Raw genomic sequence first — 21,969 nt, forward strand, 5'->3', positions numbered from 1 at the left:
CCTACAGAACTATATTATGTTTTTTCTCTGTCCCAGGTCCTACAGAACTACATTATACGTGTAGCACAGGCCCTGAATGTTTACTTTAGCCAAGTACCAGATTATGGTGACTACGATTACATGCTAGATCTGAAGAGACGTAAGAAACGATCAGACGAATCCTCTGATAATGTAAACGACAACGAGGAGTACGATGATTACGATAATGACCCTGAAGTGCGAAAGGGTAGACGTCTTCTACAGGACGATGGTGAGTTTACTCGTGCACGTCCCTTCATGATTGTATTCACCAAACGAACAAGATGAGGAACTATGTTATGATATTAAATCGACCCTTACTTTAATATCTTTTCCTTAATTCTACCTATAACGTTACCTAGATGCTGTCGTATGTCTGGTCAACCGCTCATTGAGCTTTTTGGCTCCTGACCTAGACACGAGTCGGCAGTGACTGGCCAAATCTCTGCCGACTCAAGCTGGACGATTTTCTGCTTCCCGGATACAGTACATCGGCCAACATTGTAAAACATGTTGTTACTCCTAGCCATCTATACTTAGGGACTTCCTCTCCGAAGTTTCTATTGTTGTCGTGGTTTTCTCGTGTGAGAGGTCATGCCAGTCGTAGTATGCTCTTCTCCCAAACACTTTACGGGGTATTGTGATTAGATGTTATCACACCGGATCTTCTCCTTAACCTTGCCATTATGTGTGTTTTGGTCGTGACCCTCTGTTGAGACGAAGTCGGATCCCCGACACTGTTCTCTTATCCCTCGTCTCTCTATCTGCTACCCTGAAGTTAATCCCCATCATTGAAGTTTCACGGTAATGGTACGTCCTATAACCATTCCCTTTTCTATCTCCTATTGTAAACGTTTTAGAAGTAGCTCCAGATCTGTCGTTTGATGTAATCACACATCCCCACGTATAGTCTGTGTTTGTACTTTACACTACAATGTACCTATTTGGTACATGTGTTCCTCACGAATAGATACACTACAATGTACCTATTTGGTACATGTGTTCCTCACGAATAGATACACTACAATGTCCCTATTGAGTACATGTGTTCCTCACGAATAGATACACTACAATGTACCTATTGAGTACATGTGTTCCTCACGAATAGATACACTACAATGTACCTATTGAGTACATGTGTTCCCCACGTATAGACTGTGTTTGTACCTTACCCTACACTGTACCTATTGAGTACATGTGTTCCTCACGAATAGATACACTACAATGTACCTATTGAGTACATGTGTTCCTCACGAATAGATACACTACAATGTACCTATTGAGTACATGTGTTCCCCACGCATAGTCTGTGTTTGTACCTTACCCTACACTGTACCTATTGAGTACATGTGTTCCTCACGAATAGATACACTACAATGTACCTATTGAGTACATGTGTTCCTCACGAATAGATACACTACAATGTACCTATTGAGTACATGTGTTCCTCACGAATAGATACACTACAATGTACCTATTGAGTACATGTGTTCCCCAAGTATAGTCTGTGTTTGTACCTTACCCTACACTGTACCTATTGAGTACATGTGTTCCCCACGTATAGTCTGTGTTTGTACAACGTACCTTACTCTACAAGGTATATATTACACGTATAGTCTGTGTTTGTACAACGTACCTTACTCTACAAGGTATATATTACACTATAGTCTGTGTTTGTACAACGTACCTTACTCTACAAGGTATATATTACACTATAGTCTGTGTTTGTACAACGTACCTTACTCTACAAGGTATATATTACACTATAGTCTGTGTTTGTACAACGTACCTTACTCTACAAGGTATATATTACACTATAGTCTGTGTTTGTACCTTACATGCAATGGTCCTTTAAATACTTGTGACCCCTATCTATAGTTTTTATTTGTATCTTTCCCTACAATTTGTACCTATTAAAGGTTTTTTAGTGTTTCTTTATTCCGTTACCTAAATTCATGTCTATATGACAGGGAGGACGGATGACCTGTACACTACATTAAAGTCTTTGCTCACTACGACACTGGGCATTGAGAGAAAGCTCGCTAATGTAAGTATCACTTCATTCCAAGAAATGTTATGATGCATGGATGTGGTAACCGGATGTAACAATGTATCACCCACTATTGTAATATAGCGATGTAGAACGTTACTAAGGTTACCCACTACACAGGGGCGGCATTGTTCTAGTGCTCGCTAAACATAAGTTCCTGCTACTAGGCCTATTTTGTGATACTTCCTTGCTGAACATGTTTTAACACGATCGAGTGGTACGACTGTCGTGCATTTTAATGGGGTTTGATATTTAATTATGCGATGAAAAGTGAAATGTATCCGGATGAAGAAGAAAACAAACATACGTATATTAAGCTGCACAAATGATTAACATTTACCTAAGTTACAGTGTGTTTCACCAGTATTTACAATTAACATTTACCTAAGTTACAATGTATTAGTCACCAGTATTTACAATTAACATTTACCTAAGTTACAATGTGTTACTCCAGTATTTACAATTAACATTTACCTAAGTTACAGTGTGTTACTCCAGTATTTACAATTAACATTTACCTAAGTTACAATGTGTTACTCCAGTATTTACAATTAACATTTACCTAAGTTACAATTCACCAGTATTTACAATTAACATTTACCTAAGTTACAGTGTGTTTCACCAGTATTTACAATTAACATTTACCTAAGTTACAGTGTGTTTCACCAGTATTTACAATTAACATTTACCTAAGTTACAGTGTGTTTCACCAGTATTTACAATTAACATTTACCTAAGTTACAGTGTGTTTCACCAGTATTTACAATTAACATTTACCTAAGTTACAATGTGTTACTCCAGTATTTATAATTCACATTTACCTAAGTTACAATGTGTTTCACCAGTATTTACAATTAGTATTAACCTAAGTTACAATGTGTTACTCCAGTATTTATAATTAACATTTACCTAAGTTACAATGTGTTACTCCAGTATTTATAATTAACATTTACCTAAGTTACAATTCACCAGTATTTATAATTAACATTTACCTAAGTTACAATTGACCAGTATTTATAATTAACATTTACCTAAGATACAATGTATTAGCCCCCCCCCCCCCCCCCCCCCCCCCCCCCCCCCCCCCCCTGACCACGGGATCCCCTATATTGCCCATATTGACTAATATCGTTATGCAGGTGATTTCCCAGGATCCCTCTCAGTCCGTACTGATATCCATGGAGACATTGTCGGCGAGGCTTCCGAACCTACAGTGGAGCGACGCTACTGGGGTAACGTCGTCTAGTCAGGTCCTTGTAAAGAATTATGGCTACTTTGAAATTATTGACGGCATCGTCCGAGACACAGACCAGGACGTTATGAAATTCTTCATATGGATACAGGTAATAATTCATATGGATCCAGGTAATAATTTATATGGATACAGGTAATAATTCATATGGATACAGGTAATAATTCATATGGATACAGGTAATAATTCATATGGATACAGTAGATAATTCATATGGATACAGTAGATAATTCATATGGATACAGGTAATAATTCATATGGATCCAGGTAATAATTTATATGGATACAGGTACTAATTTATATGGATACAGGTAATAATTCATATGGATACAGGTAATAATTCATATGGATACAGGTAATAATTCATATGGATACAGTAGATAATTCATATGGATACAGTAGATAATTCATATGGATACAGTAGATAATTCATATGGATACAGGTAATAATTCATATGGATACAGGTAATAATTCATATGGATACAGGTAATAATTCATATGGATACAAGTAATAATTCATATGGATACAGGTAATAATTTATATGGATACAGGTAATAATTCATATGGATACAGTAAATAATTCATATGGATACAGGTAATAATTCATATGGATACAGGTAATAATTCATATGGATACAGGTAATAATTTATATGGATACAGGTAATAATTCATATTAATTCATATGGATACAGGTAATAATTCATATGGATACAGGTAATAATTCATATGGATACAGGTAATATTTCATATATTTACATTCTGTGTTGCATTTGCCTATATGTCGTTTGTTAACCAAATTGTATTCATGAGACTGTATACTACGATTTACAGTGATTTGGTCTGTGTAGTAATACAGCTCCAGGTGTTGTAGGCTAAAACAATGGCCGCCAGTTACTTTCGGCCTAGAGAGCTTTCGAATGCTAGCATTTATTTACAATAGTCACCACAAAAAATAACATCACAGGTCAAAATACATATGGATACAGGTTATAAAGCATATGGATACAGGTTAAATACATACGGTGCTGGTTATGAATTATATGGAAACAGGTTATGAATCATACGGTTACACGTTATAAATCCTACCGATACAGGTATTATAAATCCTACCGATACAGGTATTATAAATTATACCGATACAGGTATTATAAATCATACCGATACAGGTATTATAAATTATACCGATACAGGTATTATAAATCATACCGATACAGGTATTATAAATCATACCGATACAGGCATTATAAATCATACCGATACAGGTATTATAAATCATACCGATACAGGTATTATAAATCATACCGATACAGGGATTATAATTCATACCGATACAGGTATTATAAATCATACCGATACAGGTATTATAAATCATACCGATACAGGTATTATAAATCATACCGATACAGGTATTATAAATCCTACCAATACAGGTATTATAAGTCATACCGATACAGGTATTATAAATCATACCGATACAGGTATTATAAATATGGAAACAGTAACAACAAGGTACCGACATTGAACAAAACCGTAATTACAAGTCAAAATCAATAAAACGAGGGGAGAAAACTAAGACCAAGGCGGAGACAACAGTAATCATCTGTCATGTATGTATTGTATGTATTTGTGTAGTGATAAACCGCAAGGTTTAAAGTAATAAATGAATATCAACAGGCACGAGCGTCTACGTTTATATATCACAAAGACAGGGAATATGTCCTGACGATATCATATATCGAACCTATAGCTCGCCCGTGTTATCCAATCTGCGTTCCTCGAAGCCATATTTTTCTGTCAGCAGTCGATATTTACCATAGATAAATTGATAATAGGGACAAACCTTTGAAATCGAATCGACTGAGACATGTTAACAGCATGTTTGGGCAGCTGGGATAAAACTATCGAGAGACGGGAATGTCTTTCTCACTTATACGACTTATTGGTGAGCTTTTCGTGTTGGTCACGTAGAAATACCGAGGTGAGCGGCTTATTCAAAGTTCTCGAGCGATGATCAATGAGACTACAATGTCTTGGTTGCCTGTTCTGATAAACTCTTCGATGAAATCAGCCTCTTATCAAACAAAATATCCAAGAAATATCTTTAAAAAAGATAAACGGCATAGTTTTAAAGCCACATACTCCCGAAAAAACATTTATCAATGTTTACGTTTTGAGCTTTTTACAGTTTTCGGACTTGATACATACAATGTACCTAACAGATTATCGTGAATCAGAAACTGAAAGAAAATGTATATTTATGAAAGTATACGGGGGATTCCCAAAAATAATAACTGTGGCTGCCGGACCAAGTTTCTCAGAAAATTAGTCCCACAATGCAACGACGGGTATTACAGTACATACAAAAGGGCGGAACGCCGAAAGCGTGGACCTGCGAAAACGTAGACAGAAATAGACGCAAAAGTGCGTGGAATCGGCAAAACCCGAGTATTTCCTTAGAAAAGGAAATGATTCGTTGGAACTAAGGCGAGAAAAGAAAAGGGAATAAACTCGAATTCCGATTTTGCCGGACGTCTATTGGATTGCTGGTTAGCTTTTGAACATTGTCAACTTCACCGATCTAAAATTTTATCAATGTTTTGTTGTATGCATATATATTGTTACATTTCAAAATTAAGTATTTAAATGTAAACTATGTTTGTTTATTTTGTTCAGTTATTACGTGAATATTCTGTTAATACGTTTAAATGAAAGCATTATTAGGCAAAGTTCACGTATGTTCGATATGTAAACAACAGCCATGTGTGTAGTTTATGTGCAGCGCACGTTGTTATAGCCTCGTTCTCGGCTCCGTGACAAATCGAGTTATTTTCATACACTGATGTCTCAAGGACTCCCCCAGTCAAGCGTCCAGGCTAGTGGTCATTTTAGTGTTAGGAGAGCGTGAATGAGCATCTTGGATTGCCATTAATACATATGTGCAACAAGAATTTTAGGTTATTTGGAAGTATGTGGCTTTAATGCTGGTGGTTATAAGGGCTGCGGTGGCCAAGTGGTTAAGGTGTCCCGACACTTTATCACTAGCCCTCCACCACTGGGTTGCGAGTTCGAAACCTACGTGGGGCAGTTGCCAGGTACTGACCGTAGGCCGGTGGTTTTTCTCCGGGTACTCCGGCTTTCCTCCACATCCAAAACCTGGCACGTCCTTAAATGACCCTGGCTGTTAATAGGACGTTAAACAAAAACAAACCAAACAAACCAATGGTGGTTATAATGTAAAACTGCTGATAAAATAAATTAACAAACTAATGCGTTTCAGTACGGATAAAAAACTATATCAGTTTGAATCATTTTTGGTGATAATAAGACTGCATTTGAATCAGGAATATAATTTTTTTGTCATTTGAAAAGATACATCCACTTATTCAGCTTGCATTCAATCTCAAATTTGTTTCGTTTTTAACTGCATATCTGCATTTTGCATTTATAAATTACCGCTACATTGACCAATCACATACTTCATCTTGACCAGTACCGCCAGCTGGCGCGTCATATCTGGTGCCTAAGGTATATTATACGGCTATGCCGAAAAACAAAAACTAGCGGGCCTTCGAGAAGGATTTTATTCCCATATGCATGGTAATAGTGCCGCGTATAATTTAATCATGCACTTCAACCTCGCTGAGAGTGTTTCGCGTAATAAGTTGCAGTATACTTTAATTACATAATCTTTCTAGGAAAAAGAAATCACCCCAAAACGAGAGAAGGCGTTCAGCAAGTTTGGAATCGGGTATTCTGTTAACTATTTAGAATCTAACATAAGTCAAAAGGATATATTTTGGTGTCAATAATATTTTATTAACATTATATCTTTTCATATTTTGAATATACATGTATTTCATCATACTATGCGCAAACATGGAATATTAAGTTATATATCATACAGATCCTGCTGTCTGGGATATGGAAGTTCCTGCCACCCACACTCCGGAGATCATTGGACGGTCTGGGAGGTCGACGAGAGAAGGACTATACATGGGCCGACTGTATCGACTTTACCATAGACCTATTATCACCAGAACTCCACACCGTTTATACTGATCTATACGTCACACAGATCAGCCAATCAGAGATATATCTGACAAGTTTGGTAGGGAACATTACTTCTTCTTTAGAACATGCTACCTCCGAGTCCAGTGCTATGTCAGACGGCACGAAAATGGTGGCTTCCGAGATAATCGGCAGTGTTTCCACCAAACTCTCCAAAGTACAGGAGGTCCGTGACGTAAATATCCTTATTTCAAACGTCCAAGTAAACTTCACGTTTCTGCAGCTTGGCCACAGGTATACGGTGCGTGCGCACCGACGACGGGTAACAGACAAGCTGTATACTCCAGTGACCTTCCAAGAACCCCAGTGGTACACAGCCAGGCCTTACTACGACAAGAACACGGCAACCCTGGGTAAGTAAGTCAATATAACGTATCGGAACACCGATTAAGTTGAGAATCTACCATTATTATTTACTATGATTTTGTTACCATGCACTATTAGTTCAGATTTAATGTATGATTATTATCTAAAGTTATCTAGAATGTAGTACATATATCATTTAAGTAGATACAATGTATTATTTATAACATGACCTAAGCCAATAATGAATATTGTTTAATTATCAGTTCTGCCGACAGCGATCACAGCACAGGACCTCCAACTTAAGCCACAGTTCTTCGTCTATAGTACACTGGGTCGACAGATAGCATCCGAGCTTGTGATACCTATCTACGGTACGCCATCAATACCGTATTACACGTATACTCTTAGATATTTGTAATACCGAATTTGTATTGGATAATCACGGGTTTATCACCGGAGTAAGCACGTGTCAAAATAAATCACTGCCGTTACCCTAACGACGTTCTTTCTCGCGCTTATAGAGTATACGTTATCATCGTTGCAATGCAATCATTATCTTAGCAGCGTACACGGCAGCAGCTTAATCACCCTAGCAATGTAATCACCCTAGTAATGTTATCACCCTAGTAATGTTATCACCCTAGTAATGTTATCACCCCACCAATGTAATCATCACAGTAATGTAATCACCCTAGCAATGTAATCACCCTAGTAATGTTATCACCCCACCAATGTAATCATCACAGTAATGTAATCACCCCACCAATGTAATCACCCTAGTAATGTTATCACCCCAGCAATGTAATCACCCTAGCAATGTAATCACCCTAGCAATGTAATCATCCCAGTAATGTAATCACCCTAGCAATTTAATCACCTCTGCAATGTAATCACCCTAGCAATGTAATCACCCCAGCAATGTAATCACCCTAGCAATGTAATCACCCCAGCAATGTAATCACCCTAGCAATGTAATCACCCCAGCAATGTAATCACCCTAGCAATTTAATCACCCTAGCAATGTAATCACCCTAGCAATGTAATCACCCTAGTAATGTTATCACCCCAGCAATGTAATCACCCTAGCAATGTAATCATCCCAGTAATGTAATCACCCTAGCAATTTAATCACCTCTGCAATGTAATCACCCTAGCAATGTAATCACCCCAGCAATGTAATCATCCTAGCAATGTAATCACCCCAGCAATGTAATCACCCTAGCAATGTAATCACCCTTGCAATGTAATCACCCCAGCAATGTAATCACCCTTGCAATGTAATCATCCCAGTAATGTAATCACCCCAGCAATGTAATCACCCTAGCAATGTAATCACCCTTGCAATGTAATCACCCTAGTAATGTTATCACCCCAGCAATGTAATCACCCCAGCAATGTAATCACCCTAGCAATGTAATCATCCCAGTAATGTAATCACCCTAGCAATTTAATCACCTCTGCAATGTAATCACCCTAGCAATGTAATCACCCCAGCAATGTAATCACCCCAGCAATGTAATCACCCTAGCAATGTAATCACCCCAGCAATGTAATCACCCTTGCAATGTAATCATCCCAGTAATGTAATCACCCCAGCAATGTAATCACCCCCATCAATGTAATCATCACAGTAATGTAGTAACCCTAGCAATGTAATCACCCCAGCAATGTAATCACCCTAGCAATGTAATCACCCCAGCAATGTAATCACCCTAGCAATGTAATCACCCCAGCAATGTAATCACCCTAGCAATGTAATCACCTTGCAGCCACATCAGCCATACGTTGCTAATATGAAGGCAATTATAATTTACTGTCTACCATCTTGGTAAAGTTGATCCAAAGTTGTTACGATTATAACAGGAAAGCGAGTATTGTGCTTCCTAAGCTAGCACGTGACACTGTCACTATAATTATACACATTTTAATTAAAACCTGCCATACAATGATTTGTACTCCCCTCTTCGTGAAGTCAAAGAGATACAAAGTTTTTGTGATGGAAGATTTAAAACTGTATCTAGACCGAAGTGTATTGTGATCTATCGGAGTATTACAAAGTTTGTTATTGTCCGTGCTTGTTCGGCGTGGATACATATATTACTAGATATATTACAACAATATGACAAGAAAGTGAGCTGAGCTTCTTTGTCATTTATGTAGTTGGTATAGTTAGTAGCAGTTTGATGATGAAGCTACATGAGGCGATGTCATGTTTGTTGATATACATATGTCTCACTTTAAGACATATACATTTTATAATAAATGTTCTTGTTTTATGGATCTATAGATAGATCTATTATCCCTATTTGATATCAAGAAGTAAGAACCGATTCACGACACAATTGTATCGTCTATGTAGCAGTACGATCTAACCAGATCTTAGTTCTACAAAGTCTATTAAACTTGTTTTTAGGTGACATGAATGACATCAACATGACCTTGACCTGGTGGGATGACGTCTCCATGTCATATTTTGAGGACGCCATGACATGTTTCTCTGATGGTGTGACAGACATAGGAACCGTAAGTGTTATGGCGATCTTTTGTTGTGTGGAACAGTTGTGTATTCCTTGTTACACGTTACTTTATAGTTTGTATATATATCCTATTCCTCTATAATGATAGGTAATAAAATGAAAAACTGCAATTTGTACAGTTAGATTAATGTTGATAAGGTTTGTTATAATTTCTTTGTCACGCTGACAGAATAAGACATGGCGTCTTGTTAGCTAGTCTTGGTTAAGCTTTAGATTGCACTCTTTACCTGTCTGTCGTGTGTGAGGAGTGCCTTTAGGGCGATTATTTTAGTTTTTTATTCATTTGCCTCTATTACAGGTTACCAAAGATTCTGTCACAAGTCTGATAGCCAAAACTCATTCAGCATTAAATGTAACACTGAAGGTATGTAATAGCATTGATTACATAGAAGGTATGTGTGTGTTTGTACATACGTACATGGCTCTGTATCAATTTAAGGAAGCAAATTAATCTGTTTAGCATTTTGAATATGTTTGAATGGAACATTTCCTTTTAAAAGTTAAAATATACAGCTATGTATTACCATTGAAACAATTTAACTAATTGTTATATATCATTTCTTTTGGTTGTTTTTAGTTACCATAATGTGTTGGGACATTTTTTTTGGGGGGGGGGGGGGGGGGGGGGGCGGTTGGATTATACATGTGATATGATAACATTCACTAACCTTTAGGGATATCTACTGTAACTAGTCATTCACTAACCTTTAGGGGTATATATTGTAACTAGTCATTCACTAACCTTTAGGGGTATATATTGTAACTAGTCATTCACTAACCTTTAGGGGATATCTACTGTAACTAGTCATTCACTAACCTTTAGGGGATATATAATGTAACTAGTCATTCACTAACCTTTAGGGGATATATATTGTAACTAGTCATTCACTAACCTTTAGGGGATATCTACTGTAACTAGTCATTCACTAACCTTTAGGGATATATATTGTAACTAGTCATTCACTAACCTTTAGGGATATCTACTGTAACTAGTCATTCACTAACCTTTAGGGGATATCTACTGTAACTAGTCATTCACTAACCTTTAGTGATATATATTGTAACTAGTCATTCACTGACCTTTAGGGGATATCTACTGTAACTAGTCATTCACTAACCTTTAGGGATATATATTGTAACTAGTCATTCACTGACCTTTAGGGGATATCTACTGTAACTAGTCATTCACTAACCTTTAGGGATATATACTGTAACTAGTCATTCACTAACCTTTAGGGGTATATATTGTAACTAGTCATTCACTAACCTTTAGGGGATATCTACTGTAACTAGTCATTCACTAACCTTTAGGTGATATCTACTGTAACTAGTCATTCACTAACCTTTACGGATATATATTGTAACTATTCATTCACTAACCTTTAGGGGATATCTACTGTAACTAGTCATTCACAAACCTTTAGGGATATATATTGTAACTAGTCATTCACTAACCTTTAGGGATATATACTGTAACTAGTCATTCACTGACCTTTAGGGGATATATATTGTAACTAGTCATTCACTAACCTTTAGGGATATATATTGTAACTAGTCATTCACTAACCTTTAGGGGATATTTACTGTAACTAGTCATTCACTAACCTTTAGGGATATATAATGTAACTAGTCATTCACTAACCTTTAGGGATATATATTGTAACTAGTCATTCACTAACCTTTAGGGATATATATTGTAACTAGTCATTCACTAACCTTTAGGGATATTTACTGTAACTAGTCATTCACTAACCTTTAGGGATATATATTGTAACTAGTCATTCACTAACCTTTAGGGGATATCTACTGTAACTAGTCATTCACTAACCTTTAGGGGTATATATTGTAACTAGTCATTCACTAACCTTTAGGGGATATCTACTGTAACTAGTCATTCACTGACCTTTAGGGGATATATATTGTAACTAGTCATTCACTAACCTTTGGGATATATATTGTAACTAGTCATTCACTAACCTTTAGGGATATATATTGTAACTAGTCATTCACTAACCTTTAGGGGATATCTACTGTAACTAGTCATTCACTAACCTTTAGGGGATATATATTGTAACTAGTCATTCACTAACCTTTAGGGATATATATTGTAACTAGTCATTCACTAACCTTTAGGGGATATCTACTGTAACTAGTCATTCACTAACCTTTAGGGATATATACTGTAACTAGTCATTCACTAACCTTTAGGGATATATATTGTAACTAGTCATTCACTAACCTTTAGGGATATATATTGTAACTAGTCATTCACTAACCTTTAGGGGATATTTACTGTAACTAGTCATTCACTAACCTTTAGGGATATATAATGTAACTAGTCATTCACTAACCTTTAGGGGATATCTACTGTAACTAGTCATTCACTAACCTTTAGGGATATATATTGTAACTAGTCATTCACTAACCTTTAGGGGATATATATTGTAACTAGTCATTCACTAACCTTTAGGGGATATCTACTGTAACTAGTCATTCACTAACCTTTAGGGGATATATATTGTAACTAGTCATTCACTAACCTTTAGGGGATATCTACTGTAACTAGTCATTCACTAACCTTTAGGGATATCTATTGTAACTAGTCATTCACTAACCTTTAGGGATATATATTGTAACTAGTCATTCACTAACCTTTAGGGGATATATATTGTAACTAGTCATTCACTAACCTTTAGGGGATATATATTGTAACTAGTCATTCACTAACCTTTAGGGATATCTACTGTAACTAGTCATTCACTAACCTTTAGGGATATATATTGTAACTAGTCATTCACTAACCTTTAGGGGATATCTACTGTAACTAGTCATTCACTAACCTTTAGGGATATATATTGTAACTAGTCATTCACTAACCTTTAGGGGATATCTATTGTAACTAGTCATTCACTAACCTTTAGGGGATATCTATTGTAACTAGTCATTCACTAACCTTTAGGGGATATATATTGTAACTAGTCATTCACTAACCTTTAGGGGATATATATTGTAACTAGTCATTCACTAACCTTTAGGGGATATCTACTGTAACTAGTCATTCACTAACCTTTAGGGGATATATATTGTAACTAGTCATTCACTAACCTTTAGGGGATATCTATTGTAACTAGTCATTCACTAACCTTTAGGGGATATATACTGTAACTAGTCATTCACTAACCTTTAGGGGATATATATTGTAACTAGTCATTCACTAACCTTTAGGGGATATATATTGTAACTAGTCATTCACTAACCTTTAGGGGATATATATTGTAACTAGTCATTCACTAACCTTTAGGGGATATCTACTGTAACTAGTCATTCACTAACCTTTAGGTGATATCTACTGTAACTAGTCATTCACTAACCTTTAGGGGATATATATTGTAACTAGTCATTCACTAACCTTTAGGGGATATATATTGTAACTAGTCATTCACTAACCTTTAGGGGATATCTACTGTAACTAGTCATTCACTAACCTTTTAGGTGATATAGATTGTAACTAGTAATTCACTAAACCTTTAGGGGATATATATTTGTAACTAGTCATTCACTAACCTTTAGGGGGATATCTACTGTAACTAGTCACTTCACTAACCTATTAGGGGATATCTATTGTAACTAGTCATTCACTGACTCTTTAGGGGGAGATATAATTGTAACTAGTCATTCACTAAACTTAGGGATATCTAATGTAACTAGTCAATCACTTAACATTAGGGATATATATTACAGTCATATTCACTAACCTTTAGGGGATATTTACTGTAACTAGGTCATTCACTAACCTTACTTTAGGGGATATCTAATGTACTAGCATTCACTGACCTTTAGGGATATATATTGTAAATAGTCATTCACTAACCTTTATGGATATATAATTAACTATCATTCACTAACATTAGGGATATATATTGTAACTAGTCATTCACTAACCTTTAGGGGATATATATTGTAACTAGTCATTCACTAACCTTTAGGGGATATCTACTGTAACTAGTCATTCACTAACCTTTAGGGATATATACTGTAACTAGTCATTCACTAACCTTTAGGGGTATATATTGTAACTAGTCATTCACTAACCTTTAGGGGATATCTACTGTAACTAGTCATTCACTAACCTTTAGGGATATATATTGTAACTAGTCATTCACTAACCTTTAGGGATATATATTGTAACTAGTCATTCACTAACCTTTAGGGGATATATATTGTAACTAGTCATTCACTAACCTTTAGGGGATATCTACTGTAACTAGTCATTCACTAACCTTTAGGGATATATATTGTAACTAGTCATTCACTAACCTTTAGGGATATATAATGTAACTAGTCATTCACTAACCTTTAGGGGATATATATTGTAACTAGTCATTCACTAACATTTAGGGGATATCTACTGTAACTTGTCATTCACAAACCTTTAGGTGATAACTACTGTAACTAGTCATTCACTAACCTTTAGGGATATATATTGTAACTAGTCATTCACTAACCTTTAGGGGATATCTACTGTAACTAGTCATTCACTAACCTTTAGGGGATATCTACTGTAACTAGTCATTCACTAACCTTTAGGGGATATCTACTGTAACTAGTCATTCAATGACCTTTAGGGGATATATATTGTAACTAGTCATTCACTAACCTTTAGGGATATATAATGTAACTAGTCATTCACTAACATTTAGGGATATATATTGTAACTAGTCATTCACTAACCTTTAGGGGATATTTACTGTAACTAGTCATTCACTAACCTTTAGGGGATATCTACTGTAACTAGTCATTCACAAACCTTTAGGGGATATATATTGTAACTAGTCATTTACTAACCTTTAGGGATATATATTGTAACTAGTCATTCACTAACCTTTAGGGATATATATTGTAACTAGTCATTCACTAACCTTTAGGGGATATCTACTGTAACTAGTCATTCACTAACCTTTAGGGGATATATATTGTAACTAGTCATTCACTAACCTTTAGGGATATATATTGTAACTAGTCATTCATTAACCTTTAGGGGATATTTACTGTGATTGGAAATTAGCGTCACGTCATATGTGACATGTTTCATTGGATTTGAAGTCCGTTCTTAAGGCAGTGTTGAATGAGGAAGATATGGACTTCTATATCTTACCTAATTGTACTTTTTATCGAAGCCCATTGTTGTAATAGTTTGTTATTAGCTAACAAAGGCGTTTTGTACTTAAAATGTAGATATATGTAACGCCATAAATTATGCTCATATTTTGGAACAGAGTTTTACGAACTGGAGAAATGCCCGGGTTTGCCTCCTTATTACCGAATATTAAGCTTTCCTTTTAGTTTGTTTTTGCCATGGTTCCTATTTGATGTTGCTATGGTTATCATTTGGTGTTGCAATGGTTACTATTTTCTGTTGCTATGGTTATCATTTGGTGTTTCTATGGTTGCTATTTGGTTCATGTTGACTGATTGTTTTTCTATGACTGAAAGCTGATGTTCGTATTATTGTTTTGATGTATAGGAATATTACCGGCAGACCTTTTCGGACAGTTATCGAGTGCCGATGCTGGACTACATTTCAGAACAGCTACAATATATTTCGTTTGCCCAAGTAAGTTGGAGATTGTATCTGTACATTGTCCGACACGCAAAGGTAATTATTTCATTTCTTTTTCTTCAAATTAAAAGTGACGAACATGGTTTAATTAACATTGACGGTTGAAATGAAATGCGTCCTGCTTACAACGTAGACTAGCCGGTGTTTTTTGGTATCATTTAGGACATTTTTCCTGCTTCAAGTAAACTCAACATATGTAATGTTATTTTAGAGTGAAAGGTGTACTGCTTTAATTATTGTAAAACACGAAATGACATTCATATAAAACGTGTCAATAAGCCTTTATTTGTTAGCAAGACAGTTATTGAAACAGGATATGTTGATATCCACTTGAAATGTATGTCGGTGAGATAATACTCACTAGAAACCTAACACTAGGCGACAGTATACATCTGTAGGAGGAAGTAACTGGTCCGGATAGACACGTGTGTTGATATGATCAGAAATTACTCATACATTGTATCAAACATCTACCACCACGCCTCCTGTACCTTAACCGATAACAAGCAGATCCGTAAACCACTTCATCCTTTAAACCATCTCAGTATGGTATTTTATGATTTTGTGTTCTCCCAACTGTTCCAGTATGAAACTATTCAATTTGGACTTTCTTGTTGTTCATGTGTGTTCGTTGGCCCTTCTAACTGTTCCAATATATTCTTTAGACCATCTAACTATTCCAATATATTCTTTAGACCATCTAACTATTCCAATATATTCTTTAGACCATCTAACTATTCCAATATATTCTTTAGACCATCTAACTATTCCAATATATTCTTTAGACCATCTAACTATTCCAATATATTCTTTAGACCATCTAACTATTCCAATATATTCTTTAGACCATCTAACTATTACATTTGCTATTTGGTCCGTCTAACTATTCAAGTGTTATATCTTATTATATCCAATTTTAGGTCACCTGAGACGAAGTTGACCTATTGCTATCGCTTTTTTGTCCGGCGTAGTCCGTTGTGCGTCGTCCGTCGTAAACAATTTACATTTTCAACTTCTTTTCAATTACCAACAGGCCCAGAGACCTAATATTGGGTCTGTAGCATGCAGGGATGAAGGGCTACAAAGTTTTTTTCCCAAATGGATGACCTTGGCCTTCATTCAATGTCACAGGGGTCAAATATGCTTAAATCTTTAAACGTCTTCTTCTTGATAACCAAAAGGCCCAGAGACCCAATATTAAGTATGTAGCATACTGGGATGAAGGGCTACAAAATTTGTTCAAAAGGATGACCTTGACCTTCATTCAAGATCGCAGGGGCCAAATGTGCTAAAATCAAAACTCATGTGACCGTTAAGGCCCATGGGCCTCTTGTTTTACTGTTCCTTATTCCCTCTAACTGTTCCACTTTCTTCTTCATTCTAACTATTCTAGCACGCGCTTTTGTCTTTCAATCTGCCCAAACTTGGATTATAGCTACGAGTATTTGTGATTTTGTTAGCAAAAATCACTTAATACGCATATATAGCAAAAAATAACATGAAATATTTTTTATCTGGTCTTAATGCTATATAATCTTTTTTTTTTAAATAATCTAGGTCAATATTCTAATGCAAAATATCAATATATATATATATATATATATATATATACATAGTGATATGAGTATACAGATCACTTTGTTACGGGGCCGAGTGGTTAAGGTGTCCCGACATTTTAACGCTAGCCTTCCACCTCTGGGTTGCGAGTTCGAAACCTACGTGGGGCAGTTGCCAGGTACTGACCGTAGTGGTTTTCTCCGGGTACTCCGGCTTTCCTCCACCTCCAAACCTAGCACGTCCTTAAATGACCCTGGCTGTTAATAGGACGTTAAACAAAAACAAACCAAACAAAATCACTTTGCTACACAGAGATATATAATCTGATTCATACACTAATCTTTATTGTCGAGACATGTCAGACTACGGCTGACAAGCGGTACAACTGGCAGTGCCTAGTTTATTTCGGGGCTTCAGTTGTCATATACATTGTTATGATTATGACCATGAATTACTCGTGTATCTAACGTTCGTCGTGTTCTTTACGTGTTGTGAATCTTTCACTCCTTCGCAGAATCAACTAGTTCTTTGCAGTATAGTACTTTTGTGTAGATACACAAAAACAAAGTTGATGTAGTTAGTTCTGTTTTCAATTGTGTGTGTTACCATTGTCATCGACTTTACATGCCCATCCAGTGGTGTTTATTTATAGGTAGGTTACATGTATATGTCCGGGACATTGAGGGTAGATTCTATTTAGGTGATAGAATGTATATACCATCCGTATCGAATGTCTCATGATTCTGGGTCACGGCGTCTCTTGGCCTTTATAAGTGTCTGAACGCGGATACTGTCAAGTGGTGTACAGACAGTATAAAGACACGCCTTCATTTAGGAAAGATCTTATTTCCCGACCATTGGTATTTTCTACGAACTTCCCTTGACTCGTTTGCTTCCTTGTTGGGGTAACACGCACATATTTACAAAATAGTACACTAAATTGAAAACATCACAAATGCCATATTCTGAGCCGATTTTGACATTAAATTGGGAAGGCGCAACAACGGCTTTGCTGTGTCGTGATATCACTTAAATTAAATTTGGTAAAATATTAACATACTCTGAAAACTTTTGTTTGTTTTTGTTTTGTAAACCTTTACTGATATTCAGTTTACAGTTTATATTGTAACATGATACCACAAATATGTGATAATTTGATTAAAGTAACATCAGAGCACGCCGGCCACGTCTAAAGATGTGGTACTTTGATTAACGTTACACCAAAGGACGACAGTCACGTCTAAAGATGTGATAGTTTGATTAACGTAACACCAGGACGACAGTCACGTCTAAAGATGTGGTACTTTGATTAACGTAACATCAGAGGACGACAGTCACGTCTAAAGATGTGGTACTTTGATTAACGTAACGCCAGGACGACAGTCACGTCTAAAGATGTGGTACTTTGATTAACGTAACGCCAGGACGACAGTCACGTCTAAAGATGTGGTACTTTGATTAACGTAACACCAGGACGACAGTCACGTCTAAAGATGTGGTACTTTGATTAACGTAACACAAGGACGACAGTCACGTCTAAAGATGTGGTACTTTGATTAACGTAACACCAGAGGACGACAGTCACGTCTAAAGATGTGGTACTTTGATTAACGTAACATCAGAGGACGACAGTCACGTCAAAAGATGTGGTACTTTGATTAACGTAACGCCAGGACGACAGTCACGTCTACACAGTAACAATCACGTGTTTACATGCATATAAAGTAACAAAACCACAATTAAAAAAAATAATACATCTATACAATGTAACAATCATATCGTTATATAAATTAAACAACCAATCGTCCTGAAAAGTAACCTTCGCACAATTATACAAAGTAAGAAATTACACAATCATTATATAAACTGTACATATATACGATGGCTTTGTAACGCATTACTAAAATACTGCTGAACATGGTGATGACAGTGGCATTTGTTTATATTTGTTTTTATTTTAGAATTTCTGCGAAATCCAAAGTACAGAATCTGGTCAGGTGTCGAGGAAGGTGTAAGTACCAAATAGTTTATAATACTAGATGACCATGATCATTGTCAATGATAACAATCCCATTGTATCTGATTACTACTTGTATTGTAGAAAGTCACCTCTGTCCAGTAGGTGTTACTCTCACGATCTTTTAATATTATCACTGATTTAGGACAGAGTTGAAGTCGCTCGTGTGTGATTTCTGAAATGTTTGTCTCAGAGGAACATCAAAGGTTTATCGATATTGTATTCATAACTGTCAGATTATTTGTTAAATTCGGAATATTCAGGTCCCTACATGAGGATTATTTAGTTATATAGCACTATACAAACAATAGCCAGGAATCAGATCTGTTGAAGTGCTTTATTTTAATGAGAAGGACCTTTATTTTGGCTTTGATCTTATATCAGAATTATAAGAACGAAAAAGAATTTTCTTTTATTAAAACATACATTGAATTTAACGACAAATACATGTATATATATCTCAAAAAACAAAAACAAAACTTAATGATCCCGTAACATTTGTGGAAAAAGATCAGCCATTTGGAAATGACAATTTAATGATAAATAAACGATGCTAAACAACATACTATTGATTTTGAATGGTAACAAGATCTTACTATCTTAAGGATATCTTAATAGCTGTAAATATTGATGTGGAACTCTTAAGGATATCTTAATAGCTGTAAATATTGATGTGGAACTCTTAAGGATATCTTAATAGCTGTAAATATTGATGTGGAACTCTTAAGGATATCTTAATAGCTGTAAATATTGATGTGGAACTCTTAAGGAAATCTTAATAGCTGTAAATATTGATGTGGAACTCTTAAGGATATCTTAACAGTTGTAAATATTAATGTGGAACTCTTAAGGATATCTTAATAGCTGTAAATATTGATGTGGAACTCTTAAGGATATCTTAATAGCTGTAAATATTAATGTGGAACTCTTAAGGATATCTTAATAGCTGTAAATATTGATGTGGAACTCTTAAGGATATCTTAATAGCTGTAAATATTAATGTGGAACTCTTAAGGATATCTTAACAGATGTAAATATTGATGTGGAACTCTTAAGGATATCTTAACAGTTGTAAATATTAATGTGGAACTCTTAAGGATATCTTAACAGCTGTAAATATTGATGTGGAACTCTTAGGTCACAGTCTTATGTATGTCCGCGGTCATATAAACATTTTATATTTCCCATCCTGACTCATTCAGGAAATATTTTTCTCTGTGGCTTTTAATTGTGAAATTACATGTCTTGAAAGTCTATCCTTGTGTTTTAAGCGTCCAAGGGAAAAATGAATTATTTTCTTTAAAAGTGTCTATCAACTTATATTTTAGGAGCGATAATTGCAGAGGAACCATTTTATAATGTGACCTCAAGACTATTAGATAAAAAGATCATATTAATGAATCTTGTCTTTATTCTGTTTCAGGGTAAATGACGCCATCAGTAATACGTTTGGCTTTGCGGATCACTTCGGTTGTTCCTCGTCCTCTTTGATGGACCGTCAAAACAAATGTTCAGTGTTTGATTCCGGACATACACGTAATTTTATGACGGTGTAGTAGGACATGTTCTGTACGACAGTGTCACATCTGTGTGGTTTTGTGACTGTGTAGTAGGACATGTTCTGTACGACAGTGTCACATCTGTGTGGTTTTGTGACGGTGTAGTAGGACATGTTTTGTACGACAGTGTCACATCTGTGTGGTTTTGTGACGGAGAAATCAGACCAGGATTACAGTGTCACGTTTGATTTTGTGACTGTGGAATATGATGTGTTTTATCTGAAAGCGTCACGTTTGATTTTGTGACGGGAGAATGAAAGTATTAGAACTCTATCTAAATATGTTGGAATCGTTTTCCTACATATATTGACGCACGGATCTATTACACCAGGCTACTTACGTAAAACTATACATTTTTCTAGTGATGAGTCAAACATCATTTGTGTAGTTTCCTTGTTATCGTCTCTCTAGCGTTGAAATGATGAGAGGTGGTAATGTTTGTGGTAGTGGTAGTGGTAGTGGTAGTACACAAATGTACCACGAGTATATGTTTTGTTTGTGATATTCAAAATTAATAAAGATTTAACCACGAGACAACACAGTGTAGTATCTTCAACACTTAATCAGGTAAACAACGATTTAACATAGTCTGGTATCTTCAACACGTGATTAGGTAAACAACAGGTGTACACAGTGTAGTATCTACAACACGTGATTAGGTAAACAACAGGTGTACACAGTGTAGTATCTGCAACACGTGATTAGGTAAACAACAGGTGTACACAGTGTAGTATCTACAACACGTGATCAGGTAAACAACAGGTTTACACAGTGTAGTATCTACAACACGTGATTAGGTAAACAACAGGTTTACACAGTGTAGTATCTACAATATATAATAATGTTGTATATGATTGGGTAAACGACGAGATAGCACATTATGGTATCAACAACGTGTGGTTAGGTAAACAACGAGTTAACACTGTGTAGCATCTACTACAGGTTGTTTGTAAACAACAAGTTAGCACAGTGTTCTTGACCA

The 21,969-nt window shown here is 35.8% G+C and overlaps 1 protein-coding gene across 3 annotated transcripts in view; it reads left to right on the forward strand.

Annotated features, from left to right (window-relative positions):
• The window catches only part of LOC117331607 (A-agglutinin anchorage subunit-like), a 39,170-nt gene extending 17,644 nt beyond the window's left edge, over positions 1-21,526 (forward strand). For 2 of the 3 annotated variants that reach the window (XM_033890416.1, XM_033890417.1), the window contains 10 exons: positions 37-250; positions 1,989-2,065; positions 3,208-3,411; positions 7,228-7,744; positions 7,961-8,068; positions 10,111-10,220; positions 10,533-10,598; positions 15,759-15,848; positions 19,373-19,422; positions 20,852-21,283. In XM_033890416.1, coding sequence (XP_033746307.1) covers positions 37-250; positions 1,989-2,065; positions 3,208-3,411; positions 7,228-7,744; positions 7,961-8,068; positions 10,111-10,220; positions 10,533-10,598; positions 15,759-15,848; positions 19,373-19,422; positions 20,852-20,984 — 1,569 coding nt within the window. In that variant the 3' untranslated portion in view covers positions 20,985-21,283. Of the gene's footprint in view, positions 1-36; positions 251-1,988; positions 2,066-3,207; positions 3,412-7,227; positions 7,745-7,960; positions 8,069-10,110; positions 10,221-10,532; positions 10,599-15,758; positions 15,849-19,372; positions 19,423-20,851 lie in introns of all 3 variants that reach the window. The other variant, XM_033890415.1, reaches the window with a different exon arrangement.
• The last annotated feature ends 443 nt before the right edge of the window (positions 21,527-21,969 follow it).

Source organism: Pecten maximus, chromosome 7 (genome assembly GCF_902652985.1).
Source record: "Pecten maximus chromosome 7, xPecMax1.1, whole genome shotgun sequence".
Lineage (NCBI taxonomy): Eukaryota > Metazoa > Mollusca > Bivalvia > Pectinida > Pectinidae > Pecten > Pecten maximus.